The following is a 27169-nucleotide window of genomic DNA, read 5'->3' on the forward strand; positions in this document are numbered from 1 at the left end:
GCTGAAATCTCAAACCTGCAGCTTTCACACGCCAGAACTCTATATGCTCGGGGATCAGAGTAATTAATTCTGGGTTTTATGCATCAGGGTTTCTCCATCTGCCTCCCCAAAGGCAGCTCTAAGTGTCACACTAAAAGGGGGGTGCTTATCTTGAGCATATGGATTCTGAGCTGCCCTCTTCATTTAGTAGGGCTCATTTTTTAACCTTACAGCCTTTTGTTGGGGGAAAATGTTCAATTAAATACAAAATTCTACAGTTCAGGACCAAGTGTTGAAACACAGTAGAGATGTGGGTCTCTCAAAAGGGTCTTGTTCTTGATGCTCCACAAAGAACAAAATTGGGTTTGTATTTTTTTTAACAGCAGCCCCAGGGCTGGACCATTCATGAGGCTAACTGAAGCTGTTGCCTCAGGCTTCATATTGGGTGGGAATCCATTTCTGGAGAGTGGAAGGAGCAGAGGTTAGCACATCATTAGGCATGGCGTGTACCTGGGGCAGTCTTAGACCAGCCCTGTGTAGCTTCTGTGAAACCAGGTTATACACTTCACACAAAATCAAGTGTGTACCTGCCAGGATGTGCAGCTGACCTCCACTATCTGGATTCCAGTTAGATACTCAACAGCATAGCTCTGATACAGGATTAGACGCACAGATGCCTATCCATTTTCCAGTGCTTGTGCAGCCATACCACTGGGGTGTGTGCTGCATCCTGTGGTAGGGAGGCATTCACAAAGGCCTCCTCGATGTAAAGGAATATTTGTTCCCTTATGTTAGGGCTGCATTACGGCTGCACCAGTGCTGGAAAGTTGGATAGTACTGGGCCCTGAGTTGGGTCAAGAGTACTGTCAGCAGTACACTGTCTGATTTCGCATCATTCCTTTTAAAAACAGGTGCATTCTGCTCACCAAGGGTGAGCTTGTTAGCTAAAAGGAGAACCTACTTTTAGCCTGCACTGCAATGAGATGACAGCATTAAATTATATCATTTTCCTAAGTGAAAAACCTGTAATAGAGTTTCGGGGGGGGGGGGGGAGGTCCCATTCAGTTCCATGGAAATTTAGGCCATGAAAAGAGATGGTGGGCAATGAACAACTGCAGGAAAGTCCAGATGACACCCATACCAACTATATTTACTAACCCTGCCACCCCAAATTCAAGTTCGTATTATTCCTTTTCCAACTGAACCTAGATATTTATCGCAAGTCTATTCACAGGCCTGTGCATCTCCGCATGTAGCGTTCAACAAGAAAGTGAGATAAACTAAGGTGAAACTGAACAAATTTTGGGTGGGGTAAATACCGTACACAGGCGCAGACACATAGAGTTCAAAGTACCTCTGATGTGACTACATTCAATAGCCTCTCTTACAATGAAATCCTATGCAAGTCTACTCAGTAGTAAGCCCCATTAAATTCAGTGGATTACTCCCTAGTAAGTGATATAGGATTGCAGCCTTCGTATCCTTTTTGGAATGCTTGTTTCTGCATATAAAGTGGCAGCAAAGCACAATCTTCTCTTGGAAAGAGGATGGGAAAGGAGTTTGTCTGGCTAGAGCTTTCACCAGCGCTGTACCAACGACCTGCGTGTGGAAAAACTGTGGGAGACAGGAAGCTTGCCACCTCCAGAAAATTCATACGTCTGATCCCCTTCACCTCCCACAGGTACTTGTAGAAGCAACTCAAAACAGATCGACAAGACCCTGCCACTGCACTCCGCAAACATGGCTCAAAAGTTCTGGAATGTTACACAAAACATCCTTTACCACTGTGAGGTTTCGAATCTCCTCCATGACCCGAGGCCAGAAAGACTGAAGGCACTGCTGGGCATCGCTGTTGCCTCCTGCGCCAAAGCCCCCATCTGTGGACATTGTGACACCTGCAAGTAAATCAGGAACAGGTCAGACCAGAAAGAGAGATCAGGTTGGAGCAGCTGCAGAATCCACAGAGGAAAAAGCCCTTCTAGACAACTGGTAAAAAAACAAATCAAAAACCCAACTTTCAACTTTACCCAAACGCCTGAAGAGTTTGTACCTCCCACCCCGCCCACCACCTTCAGGCATTATAATAGGTTTTATTCCTTCAGAGACTGAAGAGAGAAAAAGATTAAACTCATCTAGGGAATGTGTAAGCTCAAATTCCATTTCTACATATAGAATCTCTCTGAAGAAAGGCTGAGAATATATCTAAACAAACAAATTTTCCTATTCTCCTCTCCAGAACATCTCCAATTCAAAATGAGCTCTGCAAATAAATAAAATAAAAATTAAAAGAGCGACGTGGACAGGGAACACCATGTTAAAAAAAACACAGTGGAATGCAGTATGTGTGCATGCGCATATATATTATATATATAATTTTATTTTTACACAGAGTCAATAGCTTTGATGGTCGTTATAACAACAAATGGGCATAATGGCCCTCCACAGAGTGTCCATACCCCAACTAGGCCCTCAGATCAAAACCCACCCCCTGCTTTGCATGCAGAAGGTCTCAGGTTCAAGATGCCAGCCTGGAACCTTGGCGGGCTGCTGCAAGCCAGGGTTGACTGATCAGAGTTAGACAGACCACTGGCCTGATTCCGCATCAGAAACCTTCTGACATTCCAAAGAACTGTGTTTCCAAGGACTGCTTACTTCAGGGATGGCTGCTATGTGGGGGAACTGGGCAGTTCACCACAGTCACCCCTGCAGCAAAGGAGAGGCTTTGACAGTCTCTCATGTCCCTGGATCTCGCTCTTTCCTTCTTCAACCTGCAACTCTTTTGAAGAGCAAGGTCTGGGCTGTCCCAGCAACCTCCACTCGCAGTGAGGTCGGGCCAGGCAGAGCAGCGCTGCACAATCCCTGTGGCAGCAGATAAAATCTTCTCCAAGGCCATGTACCACCTGATGTACTGGCAGGTACCACCAGGGCACTCAGACCACTGACCAAAAAGACCACTGACCACTGCAGCAGGTCAGGTTAACTTCCTTTCTGATTGCTTGCTGAGACTATTTCTCCTCTTTGAGTTTTTACCAATTAACATTCCTTCCCAGTTTTGAAATGGTCCAATTGGTTTGAGCTTGCAAGTTCAAACCTACTCACAATCTGTATACTTAGAAACATCACTAACCTGGAAAGGAGCAACAGCACAGGAACTGGAAGATATACCCAGACAAAAGGGTAAAGATTCACAAGTAAGATTCACCCAGAAAAACACCTTTCACAAAGAGCTTCCCAAAGAGGCATCTTTGCCTTGTAGGAACCTGGTGGTAGCCATGGTTAAGTTTATGTAACACATTCAAAGCTTCTGGAGCACCAGTCTGCAAGAGAGGGCCCTCCAATTGCCTGGTCTAGACTGGTAAGCCCTTGCAGGTCTGGGAGTTGAACTGGGAGCATGGGGAACCTTCCTATGGGGAAACTGATCAGCTGGTCCTACCTAGATAGGAGATTACATCGAAGGACAAAGAATGCCCTCCTGCTTCCAGGGAGAACCCAAGATGCTCAAGCGGTGAGTAACTGTTCGCCTGTCACTCAAGGGGACAAAAGCCAGGGTTGGCCAGTGAATCCTTAAAGTCTGCTGAATATTCCTCTGGGAAATAATTCATAACCTGCTTTTTGATCCTGGGTATGTTAAATATATCTTTCTACATTTGTACAGAACAGAGAGAGAAAGACAGATTGCTTTATTTAAAAGTCTGAATACACAGTCTTTCTGCGTAGTGGGAAATGGCTTCAGGCCAAGAACAATCCTGACATGAGCGGGTACAATTCCCAGTGCCTGAAGAGCCATTGTGTGCAGCAAATTTTGGTCTTTTCTCAGGCAAAGAGAGGGAGGAGCAAGACATTTCTACTCCGCCTTCAAAAACAGGATGCCGTTGTTTAGAATGTAGCAGTCCAGAAGCAATGATTGTGGCCCATGCTGTGCAAAATAGCCACTTCCTGGAAAAACAAAATAATAAAAATCACAGGGCTGGATCATTCTATGGTGGAAAAATCACTGGCAGCTCAGTTTGCCAATAAAAACTACTTGAAAAGCAATTTTGCCAGTATGGAAAGGCAAAAGGTCAGAAGTCAACCAGAATATGAAGTCAGCTAGGATATGCTGAGCTAACAGGAGATGGTAAACTAAGTTGTGCACTTACAGACTATCCACCAAATGAACATTTCTATCCTGCCTTCTATCAAAGAGCTCAATGCAGCATTCATGGTTGAGAGAGGCTGACTGGTCCCAGGAGCTCACCCTGCAAGTGTCATGGCTGAAGAGGACCTGAAGCCAGGACTTCCTGGTTCTGGTCTGGTAGGCTGCAACCCATAATTTGGGAACAGCCGACATCTTTCAAATCTTCATCAACATGTGAGGTACTGCTACAAATGCCCAAGAATTCTTCAGTGGACAGGTTGATACTGGAAGGGCTACTTGAAAAGAAAAAAACTGAAAGCCACCAATTGAGGGATTTTCTCTCATCAGAGCGCAGGCGTCCGGCATAAAATCCACCAAGTGATTTAATCCCTTAACTGTGGCCCATTTTGTATTGTTTGCCTTCAGATGCTTAAAGACATTTGATAGCATTGGTGACTGAAACGTAGGTCTGCTTGCTTTCTCACACAAAAAGGAGATAAGTATGGATTTAAGGACACAAACTAATCCCAAAAATCTGCTCTGTCCTGGCAGGAATCACTTATGTAACTGATCTCTCAATATTAGCCACATAAGCATTAGAGCAGGGCTCCTTCCAAGCAGTGATGTCATTCACTCAAAAGGCAAGATACAATTTTCCCCCAAGGGTTTTTTCCCCTCTCAGAAGCACCCTAATCTGCTTAACCTCTGCACTCAGCTATGGGGGGGGGGGGAGGAGACGAGACAGTAAAACATTCTGGTGACTTGGAAATATTCATGTTAGGCAACACTTGCAACCAATCACCTCAATTGATAAGATGCAACTCACAGAATTTAAAAAGAATCAAACTATTTTTAAAAGACTAAACATGAAAAAAACAGACATAAATAGAAAACTAGAATGGCCATGGGAAAGACCAACAACCGCATCAGTAACTGAATCCAACAGTTCCAGTAACTATAAATCTGAGACATGAAGAAACAGAAATCAATGGAAATCTGTGAATCTGGAAAACCCAAAATACAAATCTAAATAACACATCTTTCTCTAAACTGATCTGGCACAGCTGGCAACACACACTTGCTTCTCTAGGTTACTGGCAGTACAGGGTCAAAGAAAATAGAAGGCATTTCAATCCTCTCCTACTAGGATGAGAGGAGGCTCTGGGTGGAACAGAAGGTGGCAGTCATAACCCTCAGTCAAAGAAGTCTCTGGCTGGTTCATGCAGCATACAGCAGGTAAAAGAGAGTTCAAGTGCTTCCTGTATACCACCTCTGCAATACTACAACATCCCCACGAAGGTGGAACACCACACCATGCACAACTTAGTGCTGTGGCCCAACATAGCAGCCTTGTATCTAACTCCTCTCCATAAAGCCTGGACACACTTCTCTGTCATCCCATTGTGTTTTGCCCCAGCCCACATCACTGGCCAGGCAGTTATGAAGTTATGGCATGGGTAAGTGTGCCTAAATGTTACGAGGGAAGTGAGTGAGAAGGGGAACACTCCTTACCTTTTCATTTCTATGGAAGTTAGAAATTGTTCTTGTTCTCATTCAGACACTAATAAATTTTAAAATTTATTTTAATCAGAGTTTTCTGCAATATGGAAATTGGCATTAGAAGGAAAACCAGTATGTCTGAGAAAACCTAGAAGGCCCAAGACCACCTGGTGACAGTGGCAGTGCATCAAACGCTACACCATGCAGCACCTGGCAGCAGGCCAGTCTCCACCTGCTCCTGGGATTCAAAAAGGCAGGAATAGACACCTAGCCCTCTGTTTGGAGAGGGCTGGGTGTCTTCCTGCGGCCTGAAAAAAGAGGAAGGAAGGAGGAGAGAAGAGTGCTGGGCTAGAGTGTCTGATACTCTAGAACACCTTCCCAAGCTGTTTCTATGTTTGGAAGTAGAGTTGGAACTCTGTATCCAGAGGAGATCCATTCCTGGATGCACCCCCCCCCCCCAGCAGATACCAAAAACCTGCAGATAAGTGAATCTGTGGGTCCGGTCCAATATGACCTCTGAATGTGACCTGAAATGTTCCTCATCGCATCCAGAGGTGGTCAGAAGCTGCATGTGGCCTCTCTGGGCCTCAGAAAAGCTTCTGGAGGTGCCAGGAAGGCACTGCAGGTTTCCATAAAAAACATGCACAGTCTCTGTGGGCCTCAGAAAGGTTTCCATATGTGACCAGAGAATACTTCCAGTTAAGTATTCTGGGAGTTCAGGTCCAGCCCTTCACTGCAGGTTTGGAACCCACAGTGAATTAAATCTGCGGGTTCAGAACCAGAGGATAAACAGAGTAGACCTACATACTGCACCAGAGGAACAAACTTGTAAAATAGTACAGAAATAGCTCCTGTCTGTACAAATTTTCACGTCCCTGAAGGTAACAACAAAAGTTGGGAAACATCAACTATTCTGTCTCCATAGGGTTCAATACATTTTCCTTGTCAGCTATCAGCTTGCCAACCAGAAATTCCCTCCAAAAATCAGGTCGTGATCCACTGGTGGGTCCCAACCCACAGTTGGGGAACCACTTATAACTTGAATAGATAGATGTGCTTAAGAGACATGCTTAATACTATATGCAACTTTCTTTCATAAAAAGGAGCTGTGTGCATGTGTCTCGAACCAGGGAAGTGTGAGAACACATGGGAGATCCTTAGTACAATGCAATAGTGGGGACAGGACCTTGCTCCTTAAGCACGTCACTTGCTGGACTTGCCTCTCTCATGTGCTCACAGTATCCCCTCTAAACAGGTACAGAAAGATTCCCACCACCAATATGGGAGGGAAATACAACAGAGACCAGTGCAAAAGAAGCTCATTTGCATGTTTCTTACTGTTATAGCTCACCTCGTTTCCCACTGTGGGACTCAAGGCAGGGCGCATGGGGTTCCTGAGCGGTCACTCATCCAGGTAACATACCAAACGTAGACCAGCTCAGTTCAGCAAGGTGGTGGCACTGTACAGACTCAGACCATGCCCTGAAACATATTTGAGAATGGAATGGAATGCTCTGGAATTAAATGGAGACAAGAGCCCCATCCAGTTCTGGGAATGCTGAGAAAGGACACAGACATTTTCAACGCATGTATTAGTTTTCCATATTGAACTGCGCTGTTCTATATTTATCCCTCCAGAACACTGAAGCGCATGCGGCATGTTCTCAGTAATGGCTGTTTCTAAAATATCGGTTCATTCTAAGTTTGCTTTTTTTGGACTAGTTTCCTTGCATCATTCCCAAGGTAATTAAATGAAAAAGAGAAAGAATAATAATAATTTGAGTATATAACAATGTATACCACAACTCAAAGAATCTGTTTGCCCCAAGGTACTGCCAGGTTCACATCATGCCACAGAACTCACAAACGACCTTTCTCTTTTTAGCAACTGATCTAACCAGTGAGAAACAGCAATGCAGAACACACTGGTGGTTTTTTTTTTTTAGATTGCAATATTCAACACCACTAACTGAATAAGGCATGTTTCAGAAAGGCACAGTCAAACTTTTAAAAATAAATGATAGATGCTGCAGAAGCAGGAAAAATGACTTGTCAAGAGATGCAGGAAGGGGAGATGTTGCCCACCAGAAGCTCCATTATAGCCCTGCTTTGCATCATGCAACACATCTGTATGCCCTACAGTTCTGAAAGGGACATTGTCCCGTCAGCAGGAAAGTCACACCCACACTGCAAGGTGCCCCAGGTGTTTCAAGGGTTACAGGCACAGCTAGGCTTATATGACTGAAAAAGACACTCTCTCCAGCCCTTCCCTCCCTCCAAACTGCAGGCATGTGTTGCTTAACAACCTTCTACTTAATGACAGATTGCATATACAGTGGTGATCAAAACACAACAAAGAGGGTCTTAATGAGGTAATTGGGTCTCCCATAGCCTGCGGCAGAGTACACCCCAAAGAGTCTCTTAATGCAAAGAATCGTCCATCAGCCTCCAATAGCCTGCACACCCAGCCAGAGTCGGGCAGGGAGTGTCTGTTTATACAACAAAGGCACCAGACTGGGCTGAATGTTCGCTTAAGCCATTTCTGCATATACGCAACAGGGACTAAAAGTGTACACCTGTGGGCTAGGCAAAAATGGGTTAATGACCTAATCGCATAACAATGGGGACTGGAGAATGTACTCCTATGGTTAAGTGACAACCACCTGTATAAACTGCCAGCAGTCAATCAGATGCTTTCCCAAGAGTGGCAGCAAACAGAAGTTCTTGAAACCAACAATGTTCCAAGATTCAGCAACAGTAGCAACAAAAAAGACAGAGGCAAGTAGGGCTGTTTTAATATTTCACACATCCAATGTTTAAGCAGAAAGGATAAACATCCATATCACTGGCCTTGGGCATGGAAGGCTCTGTGTTCAAATCCCACATCAGTCCCACAGCTTCACTGAGTGGCCTCAGGCAAAGAACACCCCTTTAAAGCTGTTTCACACACACATCGTCCTATATGTTCTTAGGGAAAAAAAAACAACTCATGCACAAAGTCATACATGAACATGATTTGGGATATATTGAAACATACTCTTCTTTTGAGAAACATTATTTCATTATGCTAAAAAACCAATCTTCTAAAACAGCACAACTGAAAAAAGTACTCAAGATATAGCTTCCGACATATTCAAAGCTCACTAGTGCGATGCACAGAAAGCAGGTAAACACTGAAACCAGCAGTTCCCCCTTCTCTCAGGGGCATGTTATTTTTTGCACAAATATGGGCATAAATGAGCAGATGCGAGCATCCAGGGCTGGAAATCTCATACACTGAACAGGGCTTATTTCTTAGGCAGAACCTGGCAATTAGAAACAGAATTATTTTTCCAGGCTGATTTGCAACTGTGAAGATATAAGGAAATGAAGGCAATTCCTGGCTGGAAATTGTGAACATGTGTGAGGCATCACTCCACCCTTAAAAGTTGCAGAAGGATACATAGGTCACTGTACTAGAAGATACAGTGAACCTGATGGCTTTAAGAAGGGACCAGGCGATTCATGGAGAAGAGGTCTAGTAACACGTTCTCACCAGCTAGCTAAATGGAAAGCAATATAGAGAGGCCACGTGCCTCTGAATATCAGGTGCTGGAGACAAAGAGCAGGAGGTGGCTGTGCTTTTATGCACACTGCCCAGAAGCACCTGGCAAGACGCTGCTGAAAACAAAATGCCAATTAGGTGTGTCCAGTCCAGGAGGGTTCTGTTTATGCGGCTGTGAAGCAGAGAGAACAGTGAGCCCTCAATTTAATGGATTTCGAAAATCAAGGACATTGTTTGCTTCTTTAAAGTAAAAATATCTGTTTTGTGCACATGCTGACAAGAGGTGTGTGTCCTGACATAAATGCATTTGGGTTTAACAAACACCTCATTCCCCCCTATTAATCCAATAAAATGAGGGTTTACTGTGTTCTACTCTACAGATGCAGTGAGCAGATCAGAATCTGACTACCCCACAAGGTCAATGTTGAAGAACAAAGTCTCTGGTTGTTATGGTGGCACAGAAAAGTTGGAAAATATGCCAGCAATGTGTCATGAATGGTCTGCACGTGTGTCGTGGGGGTTTGGGAGAGGGTCATTTATTAGTATAGGGCCACTGGGGTATGTGAGCACTCTTGCAGCGTGGTGTGCCTTGCCAACTGTGAAAAAACGGATGATGTGCCTTGACCATTTTAGCGCCTTGCCAGTGTGCTGTGAGATGAAAAGGGTTGAAAATCGCTGTGCTAGCCTTTAGTCACAACCAACAAAAGCGAGCTTTTATGGACAATAGTCTACTTTTTGCCAGATGCTTGAAACATCAGATCCTGAAAAGGCTTTTAAAAGACACAAAGACCCTCCCCCTGTGAATTTTAAAAGTCATAAGGTAGCACAAACACTCTGGCATCTTAGGACACAGGATGGAAAGGATAACTGTTTCCCCCTCCTTCTTTCTTCAGTGATGCAAAACTTCTGACTCGGCACCTGTGCTGGATCTACAAGCATCTTCTGTCAAAGACAGGCACAAGGGATGACATTCCCACACCTTTGCATATCAGAATACATGCCGCTTTTTTGCAACATCATCATTGTAACGTGCTTTGTAATCCATCCCACTAAGAGCAACTAAAAGCAATGGACTGTGACCCACAAAATTAAGCACAGTCCCACCACAGGTTACAAACTTGCTGCAGAAAAAATACATAATACCTCATCATTTCAATGCAGTTGTGTTCAGAATTTCTGGAAATCTAGCTTGGAAGATTTTTCAGTTTACAATCCAACAGAAAAGGCACACACCAAGACAGCAAAGTTCCAGCAGGAAGGCACTGAGCTGAGTGCCAGTCAAAAGAACTGACCTTTTCTGGGTACACCCCACCCCTGGCCCTACACAAGCAGGGCCCATTTGGAAACTGCTCCACTTGGTAATTTTAAAAAGTAATCTATTAAGAGCAAAGTTAAAAACTCTTTTGCGCTGCCATTTCCATCAGTTATTGTAGATGCTTTTAAAACAAGGAGTTCAAGGACATTTAAAAATGGTACTTTAAAAGTTAAACATTTACTGAGTGTGTTCTGCAAAAGGCACGTTACATTTAACTCCCCTTCACCCATTCAGGTTTCCCATTCAGGCATTTCCCTAGCATAGAACCACCACAGGAGAAAGACAACGTAAACTCACTGTGGTTTTATTCTAAGAAAGTCAGAAAGATCTAAAACGCAGGAGTAGAACGCGGCACAGCCTGTACTGAGTAGCATCACAGTATAACTCCTCCTTTAAGTGCTGAGATTCAAGTCCAACATCTCCTTGGGATGCTATCTAAACTGATGTGGTTCTGAGAAGTGACCAACCTCAAGTTCAGGACATAATGAGACCATTCCAGTCTGCACCTGCTCCTGCCCACAAAGGTTTCCAAGACATTAGAGAGACCAGTGGTGGAACCTCCTGTATTCCTTCCTACCACATCTTTTGGATAGTGCCTTTAGGAGCATCATCACTGTATTATTTCAGGAAACACAAGAGCTCAAATTTTGGAAGAATCCTAACCCCTTTTACTTCAGTGAACTACAGTTCCCAGGGCAACAGGATCAGAGCCAGAACAGAACAATTACTGCAGATGACCCTTGGCAAACAAATAGTTTTATGGGAGGGCACAATGACAGAGCCAGGATTCAGTTCCCAAAATGGACTGCTGCTCAGACCCACTATCAGACACAAGGATCTCTGCTTAGCATGATATGGGATGGGAAAGGGATGCTTCTTACGTTGCACCCCACTTTGAAGAAAGCAGAAACTGTGCAAGAGACTTCAAAACCCTGATGATGAGACACACACACACTCAACATTCTCTGGGCACACTCAGAAGACTTGGAGACAAAGAAGAGTCAGGGGTGACTGCCAATAATGGCATGCTGGTAAACCAAGTAACACCTATTATTACAGCAACAGAGGGGGGCTAGGATGAACTGAGGAAGCCAAAACTGGTCTCTGAGTCCTTGGGCAGCCCAAACCCAGCAGCTCCACTGGGTGCAGTAGTGTCAAAATGGCTACCACTGCATCCAGCTGCACTGCTGGGCTATCAGAGATCTCCTGGGGGGGGGAGGACTTTTGTCTCCTTGCCCCAGGCCCTGCAGTAGGGCCTGCAGAGCACATATTGTCTAGTAGTCCACCTAACTGCTGTCAAACCTTCAGGACGTTCTGACTGCAGAAGGTGCACAGCACACTCCCTCAATTCTCTGCCATTCTTGGGGACACCGTACACATCACACTTAACAGCAGTTGATATTCTTGATTTGGATACAATTATCCTACTGTTGTGGTGAAAAATACTCCAAGGACATATCCTGTGTGAGACAGATTTGCACAAATTCAACTTCATGTGGTTGGCAAACCAAAAACAAACAACAAAAACCCCAGCAGTTTAAATAGTGCAGGTGATTCCACCTGTGTCTCGGCATTCTTAAAGAGGCAGAATGTATTTTCAAGGTACTTTTGCATATACATGATTCTACTTTCATGCACTGACTCTGGAACAACAAGACCCTCACAGATGAAGAGCAACTATTTCTATTTGTTTATGTTTAACAGAATGAAATGACATCTAAGATAATTATGTGGAAAGGTGAGCCCAATTATTATTTTCTTTTCCCGACAGCCAAGATTTTGTTTACTTCAATCATATCCTGCTTGAAGTTGCAAAGCAAATAAATAAATAAATAAATTCTTCTATAAAACTATCAATGCTAGGCAGGAGCCAGGCAGTGAACACTGTAACCTGCAGCCAGACAAACTCAGTCTGGGGAGCAAAGGAAAAGCCCCTCCCCTTGGCGCCTTCTGGATCAAGTGACCCTTCCTGATGCCAAGAGGAGGAGCTTCCTGCAAGCAAAGACGGAGTCACCCTGGAACCACTGGAGAATGATGGCAAACCAGGGCATTAAGCATGCAGGTAGACATATTCCCCCATGCCACACTGTATGTGTTGTTTTGAGTTGTTTCACAGATTGAAAACCAGTCCACTGGCCCAAGGTTGTTTCTATTTCTAATTTTGTTGTTGCTGTTAAGTCTTACAATACAAAACATTTAAGATAAAAAAAAATCTTTGAATTGTGGTTGATTGAACAACGGCTGCTGCTTTGATCATGTGAATGGTCTTCAGACAAGGTTGACAAGAAGAGATTATTAAAATACACATGCACAGTGTTGTATCCAAAGAAGTTATTCACAACTAAGCACCAGAGAAATCAATGAGACCAGTTAGTAATGATCAACTTGAGTTCCACTAATCTGAATTCTAAGTTCATAGCATTTTGTTTTGCTTAAACCAAATTGTGAAACTTTCAATAATAGTGTCTCTTAAAAATAACATTGCTTAGAAGAAAAACACGACTTTACTAGAAATATAGTAAAGATATTCTGAGATCTACCTTCTGAGGATAAGCTTTGCAAATAAGAAGTCATGTGTTTATTACCATGGCCTTTCTACTTGATCCAGGGACTACTAAGCCACCACTGACCATCACAAGAATCCAAGAAATGTCATCCTATCTCTCTCTAGCATCATTCACTGGAATGCATACAGATGATTTTGTACCCGTTTTATATGACCTGATCAAACAGCGTGATTCAATTCCCAGTTCATGAAGAAACACTATTTTACTCAGTAACTCCTTGCCCTTGTTTCTAGAAAGGCCTGAACACTCACAATCCAACAATATCCATGTCTACTTGGAAATAAATGCACTTCGTTCAATGGAATTGGCTTACCAAAAGCATGCATCAGATTGCAGCCTTAAGTCACAAACTTATTATCTGGGAGTAAGTCCTGTTGAAATAATGGGACATCTCTGAGTAGCCACAGAATTTTGTCTTAAGGTTTCCTTCCACAGGATGAAGAAACCTTTGGGATAAACAATCCACAGGGTCCAATTCTTTCCAACTTTCCAGCACCAACGCAGCCAAAGCATAAGGGAACAAATGCTCCCTTACCTTGTGGAGATCTATTTGACAGACCACCAACTGCAGGATGCAGCAAACACCATGTTGGTACAGTTAGGTGGCACTGAAAGGTTACATAGGACTGGGCTTTTAGTCTTATAGCAGTGATCTAGCTTAGCATCCTCATACATGTACAGAGGGAACCAAAATAAATCTAGCTAGGGGCTCTAAGAGAACAACATGACCAAAGTCTTCAGATCATGTTCCTAGGTTGTACAGATTGATTTGTCTCAATCCGAATGGGGTGGGGGTGGGGGTGGGGGGTGGAAAACTGAAAGTCACACACACCTTTGCCTCCTTTGCCCTGTGCTGGCTTCTCACTTCCTTTCCAGGCAGCCCAAAACACTGCAAAAAGGCTCTGACTGGTTCAGGTAGGGAAATAGCCCTGGGACCATGGAAGAGGTTCCCCTTGCAAAGGAACAGTAACACTCTTGGAGCCTCTGAGCCAGCAAAGAGGTTGAAGAGGGGAAGGGGGGGCGGAAAATCTCTGTAGCCAGAGCAAATGCAGCAAGGTGGAGCTCTCTCTCTCTCTCACTCACACACAGGGGCAGGTGCGCTGGCAACAGAGGGGATTGCTTTAAAAAATCCAGGGAGTGTTTGCCGAATTCCAACTCCCCCACCCCCGAGATGGTACAGGCTCTCCGTGCTCCAGCCTACGGAAACAAGTCTTCCCAGCAAGCAAAGCATGAGATTTAGGCTACAATCCTCTCCACACTTTCCTGGGAGTAAGCCCCATTGACTACAATGGGGCTTACTTCTGAGTAGAAACGCATAGGACTGGACTCTTAAAAGCTCAGCATCCCACCTGTGAAAGAAGCTGGGCAGCTGGCAATGGGAGGGCTGAGTATGGAGGGGAGGGGATTGAGAACAGCTGCCTTAGTTTCCTTCCAGACCCAAGTGTCAGGCTGCAGCGTATTTGCTTAACTCTATGGAATTTAGCACAAAGAGTTTTTTCTTAACACGTTTTTTCTTAATCAAGCCGAGTCACAGAACGGAACTAACGTGGATAAATAGGCTCCACCTGTATCCAGACTCCATTTAATTACAAACCATTGTGCTTCAATTGATGTAAGTGACCAGGTGGCACACATGCTTGTTCTGGAAATACAAATTTCAAAATGGGGAAAGGTCTAATTATTTAAATAACGTTTCCAATTTTGAAATTCACTTCTCTTTCTTGGCAATTTAAAATCAATCCCCCCTGACTCTACAGAGCAAGGATATAGATATTCTATCCCACTTTAAAGTTCTCTGTGTGCGAGTAATCACATTTCATCAAAATCCCCAACACAGAGGTGTCACTGTACTTCCAGCTGGAGGCTTTAACAGAGAAAAATGAACAGTGCTTAACTGTACAGCAATTTAGTGGGCCCTCCTTATCCAGGGGCTCAGCATCCACAGATTTGACTCAGTGTGGATCCTGAACTCGTGCTGGAGGGTCACTGAACAACTTCTAGACACATCCGAGAGGTCTTCTGAGGTGTGGGGAGGTCACAAGCTGTCTTCTTATGTCTCAGAAGGTCTCCCAGAGGCCTCTGAAAGGCATTTCTGGTTTGCATCTGGGAGGCCTTCTGAGGTGTGTGGCATTGCACATGGCCTCCCTGAGCCTCAATAGACGTCCCATAGGGTTCTAAAAGGCATTTCTGATTGGCTGGCAATCCCCTCCCCAATGAATTTCAGAATCCACAAAATTTGTTAACCATGGGGGCAACAGATCCCCTGGAAAAGATCCCCTGCAGATACTGAGGGCCCACTATTCCTTGCACTTTGGTAACGATTAGCATGATTCCATTCGGTTAGCATGGATGAAAGTCAAAAATGGATGAATATCACAAAGATTGCAATTATTTAGCCTGCAAATTTATTTTGGCCGGTGAAAATCATAAATAACTATATAACACGTGCAAATGCTTGCAAAACCTAAATAGAAATAAAAGGAAAATAAACACAAGAACATCAACTAATGCCATGGAAGGTTGGATGAAATTAGATGACAGAGGAAAGCACATGGACAAAATCTGAAATGCAGTTGTAACTGAAAATGGCTGAAAGAGCAGAGCAAAGAAAGTCAAGGTATTGCAGTATCTGGTTTGCAGTGAAAAAGTGCTTATTTTCATTAAGAAGAAAACTTTTTCTTTGTTTATTCAGAGCTCCCAAAGCAGCCAGAAGAAAGTTTGGATTCACACCTGTATCACAACAAGTCCACATTAAGCTTCTTTAACTGCTAGGATGGAGAGCTACCATGGCAATACTAGCCACCTCCTTTATTGTCCTTAAAGAAGCATGGAAGAAAATGGGTGCAACTGTTTAGCTTACACAGTCCAACAATGAGCATCGGTTCGCACTGTGTGAATGAGACTTGCACTCACACACTCCATCCTCTCCTCCAATTCAGTGAGTTACTTCCTCCTTAACACAAACCATAGTTTGCAATTACATGGAGAAAATGGTGGCTTGCAATCAACTTCCAAACCAGGACTGCAAACCACAGTTTGAAGTTGGTTGCATTAAAATGCAAAAGGAAATTATAACTGCACTAAAGAGGAAATTACATATTGAGATAGGGCATGCCAGGAGGAGAGGGAGCGCACAAGACTCACTCCAACAGCATCAAACAATGGTTTGGCATTATATCTGAACCAAGTCGTTGCTTTCATTTCATCTTCCTGTCCAATACTGGACAATAACCTCTTTTTTTTGTTTGTTTAAGATGGATGAAATAGAGGAAAAAAACTGGACTATCTAAATTTGAATTTCCTGTTTGCTGAGCTATCAGCAAATCAAAAGTGGAAGCTGTCTCCAAGGTCAGCTCAGCCCAATCTGATAACAGCAGTATTTCCTTCTTTCAAACTCTCCACAAAGCTTTGCCAGACATCTCCTCCCACTGCCCAACCAAAAACACCCAACGAGAGCTGGTGAAACAAAGTTAACAAAAGGCACAAAACAAATTTTAACCAGTTTCATGTGTAAATAAAAAATACGTTTTCAGACGTTTTAGGAGGTGCCACATGTTCTCCTTTTGGGCTTTGAATGCAGCATCCAGGCTACAGGCAAGCATACATGCTTCATAACCACAAAGCCCTTGCAGCTAGATGATGCCAGTTTTGACCTGGAGCTTTGTAGAGCAGTACTGAAAGGAGGAGGGCAGGTGGTGCAGAGCCCCAATGGGAGATCTGGATCTGGCTCTCAGGCCTTCCATGACCTCTAACCTGTAACAGCTACTGGAAATCCCAACTAGACTTTTTTTGCTTCAATTTGAACAGATCATTCTTTTAAAAATTTATTCAGATTTTGCTGCGGTTTTCAAACTCTCCGGGAGTTTGAAACCCGCAGTAAGTCTTTGCAGGAGTGGGGGGGGAGGCAGCAGGGGCAGGGGGAAGGCAGAGATGCAAAAGCGGAAGCGGAGCACGATCGCCCCACTCTCCCTTTCCCTGACCTGGAAAGCCCTGCAGGCGCTCGTGCAGGGCTCCCCGCACACAGGGATGGCTGCTGCAGGGACTGGAGGGTGCACCCCAGTCCCTGCAGCCCTGTCAGAAGGGAAAGCGGAGCGATTGTGCTCCGCTTCTGGTTTTGCAGAGTGGGGCACAATCGCTCCGCTTTCATTTTTCCTGACCTGGGGAGCCCTGCTGAAGGTTGCGCAGGGCTCCCCGCACCCCCGGGAGGCTGCAGGAGGCTTGGGCAAGTGCGCCCAAGCCCCTGCAGCCCCCCTGAGTGGCGCAATCCGCAGAATCACACCGCTGCCTTCCCCCTGTCTCCTGGCTGCCCCGCCCCTCAAGCGGGCAGAGGCCAAGACCCACAGGCTGGGGTATTGCGACGCCCCAGTTTGAATACTACTGAGATATTGGAACAAAGAATTAGTACTGTGGTTTAACACCAGAACTGACAGACTATAGTTACAGCTATTGCTCCACCTCTGGAATCTGACACCACAGAAATGAGAGGACATTAAAAGCAACGAACCAACTCTAAATCCCAAATCTTACAGGCAAAGATGAATTATAAACTGTGGCTTGGGTCTAAAATTGTGTTAAGACAAGCAATTTTTTGGCATAATGCCTAAAGTGAACCTCTATGACCTTCTCAATGTTGTTCTCTCCCTTCTTTATGATGTTTACTGTTTAATATTTATATTAAATTTATCTTGGAAAACTAAACCATAAAAGTAACTTATGGAAATTAAGATTTTTACAAATATGAACTCCCCTCCTTCAAGCATAAAACATTAAACCACTTGATTCTCAAATTTTCAACTTCAGGTAATGTTTCCCACAATGACTTGCCTAGTAAGAAATGCTTACTTTTATACCATTGAACCCTACACTTGCTAAAGATTCTGGAGCATGGTCTAGAGCGGCCATTCTCAATGGGAGCCATATGGACCTGTGGGGAGCCCTGTGACATTTGAAGGGGGCCACAGACTGAAAATCAATAGTAAATGATTTTATGTTTATCAGTTTGTGTGGTATCCTTGTTTAACAGGAGGGCCCTGGAACCCGAGAAGAACTCCTAAGGGGTCATAGCCCGAAAAAAGATTGAGAATGGCTGGCCAAGAGCACATAGTCAGGTCACATACAGCATTGGCCAGACCAACTGGACTCACCTTTCCTCCTTGTAAACTGAACATATTTATGTCTAACCCATGGTAAACCTTTAAGGTATTTCATAACTATGTCTCCTGCCTCTTAAATATCCCGGGTCCTCTAGACTTCCCTCAAAAAATGAATCCTCTCTAGTGATTTACATCAGAGTAGTTAGAAATGAATGCAAAAGTTCAGCTAAGACCTGAACACACCTGGACAGAGCAATACTCTTACTATTGCCACAAAAAGGTTGGCCATTGTTTTGAGCAACATTACTACATTCCTTACACTTTAGATCATGTCCAATGACAATCTTTGACATACCAGTAGACTTACATTTTATGCATGACGCAGAACTGGGTTCTTGACAAAGCAAGGAATGGAGTGTAATCAGCGTAGGAATACTTTTTTGGCATATAACAGGCCAGTGCTGCTGTTTCCCAAAGCACACCTGGGACTCTGACAGTTTGTACCTGGAGATGGGCCTATTCATGACTGCTGGTGGTGATCAATATTCTGCAGCTCTGACCCTCAAGCAAGAACTACAGCTCCCATTCAGTTCAGCGGAGGTGCACAGGATATGTTTCCAGTAGACTGTGCCCAAAGTTCTTAAGTGGGGATGCACAGGTCTTTGCAGAACTTGGAAGAAAGTTACTTGGAAGCTCTCCTTCCATGGTGCAGCTGGCTGCCTGAAAGCTGGGCCTAAGGAAGATGGCAACCAGGTCATCCACAGACAGGAAACAGAGGAGAAACTAGTTTCCTACTTTCTCTTCAGCAACTTCAGGTCCCTGGGCCAATTTTTAGGTGCCAGTGTTCAAGGGCAGCTGGATTTTGGCCACCCTAATTTAGAAACAGCTGACATTTTAGGTGGCTGTACATTCACACTTGGAAGCCACCATGGTGAAATTTATTCACAGCAGGCAAATACAGACATTGAGACATTGCAAGATTTAAGTCACATCCTTGCTTGCCATACTGTTATGCTTTATGAGGAAAAAAAAAAAAGGATTGACCAACTGCTTAAGGCTGGTAGACAAAGATTATGCAGAAGATAAGGGCAGTAACCCTTCTGGACCTGTGACTGTTCATTCTTGATCCATTCTGGAGCTGTCTCACTCTATGTATTTCTGCTAATCTGAAATAATAGTCACCTGGACCTTTTTGGGGGGGAGGGGGGAACAGAAGAGAAAAAAAAGTCACCTGGTAGCTCTTTAATAAAATGGCTTCAGTTTTAGCCCTTTAATCTATTAGTGCCAGCCAGAATGTTCCCTTGTATTACAGATACCTCTTTTTCTTGCCCAAGTCTGATGCCTCTGGCTAACTAAGTGTAGCATAAACAAACTTTGTCCTTTCCTGGCTAAAACTCAAGAGGAGCAGTGCTTCAAGGTCACTCTTGCTAGCAGGGGAAGGCCTTCCTCCAGCAACTTTTACTGCAATACCATTCCAACTGGGGGGGAAGGAGATGTAAAAACCCCAAGGATCAATCTTTACTAAGGGCACACAGGTAAATCCTTGGCTCTGAAATGGGATCTCTGAGTGCATTTATGCCTGAACTTTCGTTTCAGAGTGACAGATCTCACTGGTAAAAGCATTCGGTGACCTTCAGCATTTACAAGCAATTTAAAAGGAGAGTAGAACAGACTTCTATTTCTCAGAGGGGAGAGCAAGCCTGGAAAAGAGATGCAAGACTTCCGGCACCAGCGACAAACTCACTCTTAGCAGCCTATGACTGAAAGAAAAGATCTTCTCATTTAACCTAGACCTGAGGCAGGAACTACAAGGGCATGAGACTTCACTTGCACCCCCTCCAAACAGCCAGTAACTTTCAGACTCCAAAGAAATGTGGTTGGTGCAAAGGTTTTAAGACACATGGAGACTGGCTTTATGGTGCTTGTAATGCACACAGTTAACACTGGCAATCTGTCAGAATGCAATAAAAAAAATAAAGTAACCCCTACTCATAGCAAAGGAGAGGGGAGAAAAGAAGATGACAGATTAAAATGCTGTTAACAAGACATAACCCTTACAAATACAGAGCGTAGCACATCAGCCCAGGGCCTTGGATACTAAAAGCCAAACAGTATGGTAGCGGGCAGGTTAATGTTAACCCCCCTCCCCCATTAAAAAAGCACAGTGTTACCACTGCTCTTTGTATCTCCCCAAAACAAGAGAACATTCGATGAACAAATCCCTTATGTTTTTCTCCTTTTATGAAAGCTTCTATGAACAAAGACAAATTATAAGGGAGGGGAGAGTTCCAGCTTTTCAACCCAGATCTTGCACAGAATTATGCATCTCGGTCTAAATTAATCTCTTTCCTCACATGTCTCCTTTTACAGCTACAAGACCGGTAGGGGAGAGAAAGAGACAGCTGAAGGGCATGCATAAGCCAGAGAGACAGAGAGAGAGCAAGGTAAGGTAGATGCTCTGCAAGGTATGTGAGGAATGCAAAGGAGCCAGTTTCTGAGACAGTTTCAACTTATCTGCACTCCTGGACTCTCGATCACCACTAGAATTGCTACATCAAAAACAAAACACTTTAAAGAAAAAAAACTTACCAGGATTGCATTAATTTTATATGCAGTTAATTATGCCAGCTCTGACAGAGCTAATTAAGTCATTCCTATCCTTGCTCCACAAAAAACCAAGGAGGAAACAGAGGTGGCAGGAGACGCAGGAAAAGGTCCCTGGAGTGTCCACTGCAGTACAAAACCACACAGCTGCCCTCCCAACAAACTATTCGCCATTTTTCTTTGTCTTTCAGCTGACCCCTGCCTCAGTGAAAAACTCCCGGAGACTCCAATGAAACACTGTGCAGCCTCCTTCCACTTTAACAGTCAAAGACATTCAATCTAGCATGCTATTTGACACCAAGCCTCGCCTCCGCCGGCATCTCATTGGCTGGGCCCTTTTATCTAGGAAGATGGCCGCATCAGGACTGGCTGCTCCTGTCATCACTAACCTCCTTTGTACACTTCCTGTTTTAAAGTTACCTTGAGATGCAGAACAGGGGTCAGCCATGGAGACTTCAAACTAGAAACAACTTACATAAAAGGAATATTTGGCAAAGACACACTTTTAACCACAACAATCATGAAGGAAGGAGATTGCTTTTTGGCCTGAACTCGGCTACCTTGGGTTACATTTCTGAAGCTTTCTTTAAGAGAAAACCCAGCATTGCCAATTCTCAGAATTTCTTTTTTTAAACTGGTGATCAAAGCTCCATTTGTTGAAAGGTATAATTTAGCAGCATGCCGACTGGCCCCACAGGCTGTCTGCAAAGCAGCAACGTAGTTTTGTTGGTAGTCAGACCCAAGGAAGCAACAAGCACCTCCTGAAGTGATCTGCATTTGGTCAGCCTTCTCTCCTTCCCCTACACACCCAGCAAATGGGGCAACAGGACTGGTCAGCATCCTATGTGCCAGGTGTGCAGTTGGGACCACTTGCAGTCTCCCCACCCACCCCATTTCCTTCTCAGTGTGATCCTCTGGCAGAACTAGCTGCTCACCAGGAGGGACTCCCTCCCAGCATGAGAAAGTCCACTCTTCCCATATTGACAGTTATGTGGAATGCCAGAAATGTAGTAGGTTGCCAAGCCTGTTATTGAGCAGACTGGTAGCTACAGGAAGACTCAAAAATGAAGATAAAAATAATTCAGAGAAAGGTGTCCTTGTCTCATGCACCCTTATCTGCAAAGTCTCACACAAACAGAGGCCTGCAGCCAGTCATTCTTCTAGTTCCCCTTCCTCCTAACACCTCATTTCTCTGAACCCATGCCCTCTACCAAGGCTCACCTCCCACTCACCCCCCCACCCCACTTCTCTTGGCCTGCTGCCTTCTCCAGCCTGTTTTCCTAGGTCTAAGCTTCTGCGCCCCTCTTCTCTTGGGACCGCCTGCTTGTCCTGCCTCTCTTGAGAGTCCAAATAGTTCAGACAACAGAAAGAAGGGTCTTCTTGCAAGCCTCTGCCCTTTCCATGACATTAAGGAAATTCAGCAAACACACCACACGAACCCCAACTACATTACAGCGGAAGCAATGGAGTATTTCCTATCAAGCAAGCAGACAGAGTTCAGACTCTCCAGGTATAAAAATGTTAAGCACACACAACACTAATTTGTGCTTAGTTTTCTTTTCTACTCTAGTGAAGGGGGTGACAACTCTCAGTTCTAGGGCCACATACAACCCATTTTCTTCGGCAAACCATGGGCAGAGAACCATGGTGGTTATACAATACTACAACAAATACAAGGACTTGGTCAGAATCATGTGCTGCGTAAGTTATCAAGACTCGCTTTTGGCCACTTGCCTGGGAACAGTAACAAGCTTTGCAAGTCCCGACCATGTGTGTCTACCCTGCAATACAAGGACGTTGTTTTGTGCCTCTCTGCAAGGCTGAGCATTCTGCTTCCACCATGCCTTTAAAAAAATAAGCAGGGAACAGAGGAGCAAAGAGCAGGGTCACGGGTGGCATCAGGGACTGACCAGGTTGGGCACTGCCAAGAGCCCAGCCCAGGACTCAACTTGGCCAAACTGACCTGCAATGACACCCAAAGCTCCACTAGGGACAGGAGGGATACAGGTTTTTGTTTCAGGGTCCCTTGCAACCAGTTGCCTCCAGGAAAGGGCAACTGGGCTTAGATAGCCCTAAGACACAAGGTCAGAAGAACAGGAAACTGTTTCACAGAAGTAATAGGACTGAAGGACACCAACTCCCAATCAACCAGACCACTGATATGGGTCCTAAAAGGACACCCATTTTAGTGACTTTCCCACAGAGATCTCCACACTTTTCAATGCAATCCCAAGGGCTAGAACAGAACTGTCCCTTAAAAAAAAAATTACATTCTAGAACTCTGATGCTAAACTTTCTGCAGACCAACAGACTGCTTACATGAACATCAATCCCACAAAAAGCAAGAAATACACAGCTCAGAGTATGAGCACAAGACATTTGCTCTATTTTGATATGCAGAATGACCCAAGACCAAGCACACCAGGAGGGGCATCTCTTCTCAATCCCCCTACTCACCACTCTCATTTTCAATTCAGTTCACCTCCTGACCTGCACAAATCAGAACAGCAGAGGTGGAAGGAACAGGTTCCGAAGCACAATTTCAAGAACACTTTTATGCAACTCCCCTTGCTCACTTCAGAGTTCAGAAGTCAGCCAAAACAAAGCTAAAACTCAACGGAAGGCTAGGAAGTACTCTCTGCTGTTCACAACAAAGGTAGCAAATGACTTTGATCACTGGATTTTCTCTTTGGTCAACCTACTTATACTAATAAAACTAACTGAGCTTATGAAGCCAAAATTTCAAAAACATGTGGCTTCTTAAGTTTTCAACCTGAAATGCAAAACTGTTGGGAAAAAAGGGCTACAACTAAAGCAGAGGCACAATCAGCTCAATTCATATCAGGAGAACTATCATCTTCACCTCAACCCAGGCAAAGGGGAAGGAAGCTACTTGGAAGTAGAGGCCCAGACTTAAAAAGGAGTTTGGACAGCGCAAAAGTGCAGAGTACATACAAAATCTAGTTAGAGGAAGCAACGCACAGAAGGAAGGTTATCCAAGAAAAATGAGGGGAAAATATCCCACCCATCAGCGCTCATCAGTGGCAGAGCCTCAGCTTACAAAGCCTTCACTTCCTGGCCGGATCTCACACACACAGGACAAAGTTCATGTCCTAACTTTGCAATTAAAAAATAAAAGAGAAAACATTAAATTATACTTTTAAAGAGTTTCAGCTATTTAACGATGAAAACTACCAATATGAAAAGCTTGACTGGCAACTTTACGATTTGAAGAGTCAATGCCTGTAACACTTAAAGCTCTTCTATAATTTATTTATTAAACTAAAACCTAATACAGCTTGTGCTGTATATGAGACAAAAGTGCAATTCTCACGCAACTTGAAATGATGAGGATTATGTCCCTCCACCCAAAAAGCAATGTATCAAATTTTCTTCTATAATAGTAAAAATATAAGATGTTTTATAAGCTAATAGCATGCCTCTCTGCAGTTGTACAAAGGTTTTAAATTGAGGTGTTTTGTTATTACAGCCACCTGTTAGGATGTACTTTTATTTGGGACATTGTTTTATTTACAATATAAATTGGCCGGGAGTGGCAGCGATGATTTAAATTAATTCACCCTACCCTTACACCTCAGACTTTTTGAATCTAGGGATTACAAAACTGATCTTCAAGCAGTATACAGTCAGGACCTTGGCATCCACGGATTCTACTATCCTGTGGAGTGGGCTGTGGACCTGGCCTCTGGAGGGGCCAGTGCTGCCCTAAGGTGAGTAACTGTAGCACTGCGTCAAGCCACCTGTGGATTCCAGTATCCACTGATTTCTGTATCTGCAGGGAATCCTGGAATAGATCCCCGCATATACTGAGGGTGCACTGTACATCTTGAGGATTTTATGTGTTTCCCTGGTGTGGGCTATATATAACATAACTACTGAGACTAAAGGTGGACTAAAAGTGGACAGAGAATCCTTTAGCAAAAGCATAAAAGCCTTAGGATACAACCAACCTAGTATCACTTTTATTATCACTATTAATGCAGATCCATCACTGTAAACATCTAAATCTACATCTGCAGATTCCATGCTAGAATGGAGAAGCCCACACAAGATAAAAAGAAGTGCAAACAGTTTATGTTCTACACATCATGAAACACCACAAATATTAAGGAGCACACAGCAGTGACACAGAGAGTCACTGTGATTTAACTACATATTTGATGGCTATCAAATCTTGGAAGGATGTATAAACTGTTCAATTGGTCAGTGTCTTAACTATTGTCAGTGAACCATGTGGGGCTGGCAAAAATATACAGGGCTAAAAATATCTTTGGTCTAGACCAGGGTTCTTAACCTTCTTACAAATACGGACCCTCAATGGATTGCCCAATATGTCCCCACACCCCCTTCACCAGACTGTCCAAATCATCATCACCACCAGTCCTATTAGGTACCAGTATGACTTCAAAAGATGCCAACAACTTGGTTTTACTTTACATCTGAATAGCTGGGAACAAAACACCACAATCTGTATTGATAATGGTGATAGTTAATCTAATCTAACAACAATTTTTTTTCAATTGTTCAGAATCAAGTCTCTTATCCCCATCATTTGGTTCTCATACCCCCAAAGGGTATGGATGCCCCCTATTATGACTTCCTGGTCTAGACAGTTCCTTGGATAGATGCAGACAGTTGAATCTTTTAAAAGCCATTGAACATTATAGACATTAGGCAATCACTTTAATGAGAGGAGTGTCTGCACAAAAGGTGAGACCTTCAGAGGAGGAACACATGAAAATTTCACAGATAGAAAAGTATAGTGGAACACGCTGTGGTTGCTTGCACAGATGGCTACTTGGCCCTATCACAACATTTACAGGTAAAAAAGTATTAAGTTGAATCCTCCTGTAACCCCCTTGTGCCTACGCAGTGTGCCACCAGAACACATGCTACATCCTGTGGGAGAGCAGTCCTGGAGTCTCCTCCAGATAAGCCCTTGCTACCCTACTGGGTCTGCTTGGAAACGTGCAAGTGATTTAGCTAGCACAAGTCCAAGTGGACTTGGAAAGGTGGATCAAGGCCGGGAAGGGGGGCAGGTTATTGGTGGCTCCACTGTTACCACTACCACCCCCCTCCCAGCCTTGATGTGCCATCTTCTCCATAGTTCCCCCCTCTATCTGCCCACCCCTACCTCCCTTCCACCCCTGCACTGACTTCCCAGCACCGGGGGTTGTGGACAGGCCACTTGAGGCCCAGTTGCACAAAATGTTGTACTGTCTTTTGTGACATCCATAAAGGACCTTGTGCTACCAGAATGTAAGTTCTGGCAGCACAGGGTGCCCACAGGATTGGGCGTTAAGGATTGGGAGGTAATTCACAAAATGCACTAAGATACTGTAATCTACAGCTGATAAGAGCTGCAATGGAAGGAAGTTAAATAAAATGCGTGCATGGAACCAAAACACAGACTAAGGGTGCAGTCCCGAGGAGCCCATGGGCCGGTGCAAGGGTCTCCTCCGGAAGAAGCCAGGCCGGCGCTCAGAGATGCACCAGCCTGCGGGGGCTGACATGAGCCTCCACGCTGGCTTCCTTGGTTTGGCTTGCGTTGGCCCAGCTGGGCCGACAGCTGGGCGGACAGGGTGAGCGGGAGGCGGAGATGGGAACCAGCACTGAATCCCAACACTTGCATGAAGCCGCTCTGCTCTCCTTGGACTTGTGCCACCCCAGGAGGCAAATAATGAATTGTACAACATGAAAACACTGATGGGGGAAATTCAAAGGCTCTCAAGGTTTTCTTACTTCCACAGAAGGAGCCTTTGGAAATCCTTCCCACCGGAGGAAGAAAACCTTAAGATCCAACCCTAAGATAGCAATTTGGAAGTGGTATTTTGGGTAACCAGGAGCAGCTTCCGTAGCACACAAGATAAGGAGGGCTTGGCAATCTACCTACTTTTCAAGATGCTGTGCGGGCATGCCAGGTGAGGGAGCATTTCACTTAGAATGAAAACACTCCTCATTGCTCCTAGGGTGCCACAGCAAACAAAGGCCTGACACATTATACAGTGTTTCTTCACTCCAAGTAACCAGTTCCCAATACACAGTACTTTGCCCTGACCCACAACTCCAACCATCTCCCTTTACAGCTGTCCCAATTTCAAATCACCAACATTCCTGAGTGCAAGTATCTTATAGGTCAAGAATGGCTCTGGGCCTCAGCTAGCTTAAGGCAGCACTATTGTTGCTTCTGCTGCTGCTGCTGCTGCAGCACAGGGGTCAGGAGATGGCTCCAAGGACAGGAGTGCAGTGCAAGGCCATAGAAATCAGACAGCAAAGTCACTGCAGGTCATATGCAGCACCTGGGCTCCTCGGTGAATGCAAGTTCACTAAAGCAAGCTAGCACTGGCCAACAAAACTGTCTGAAAACTTGCTTAGCAAAATATTTCTGAGTGTACATATCAACAATCTGAATACTATGAAAATCTCTGG

The 27169-nt window shown here is 44.4% G+C and overlaps 1 protein-coding gene across 2 annotated transcripts in view; it reads right to left on the reverse strand.

Annotated features, from left to right (window-relative positions):
* NFYC (nuclear transcription factor Y subunit gamma) overlaps window positions 1-27169 on the reverse strand; it is a 58075-nt gene that overhangs the window by 25025 nt on the left and 5881 nt on the right. The window contains exons 1-2 of one of the 2 annotated variants that reach the window (XM_066638658.1): window positions 20705-20971; window positions 1762-1874 (exon numbers count right to left, since the gene is read on the reverse strand). In XM_066638658.1, coding sequence (XP_066494755.1) covers window positions 1762-1866 — 105 coding nt within the window. In that variant the 5' untranslated portion in view covers window positions 1867-1874; window positions 20705-20971. Of the gene's footprint in view, window positions 1-1761; window positions 1875-20704; window positions 20972-27169 lie in introns of those variants that run through there. The other variant, XM_066638660.1, reaches the window with a different exon arrangement.

The sequence above is a fragment of the Tiliqua scincoides genome, chromosome 10, assembly GCF_035046505.1.
Source record: "Tiliqua scincoides isolate rTilSci1 chromosome 10, rTilSci1.hap2, whole genome shotgun sequence".
In the NCBI taxonomy this organism is placed as follows: Eukaryota; Metazoa; Chordata; class Lepidosauria; order Squamata; family Scincidae; genus Tiliqua; species Tiliqua scincoides.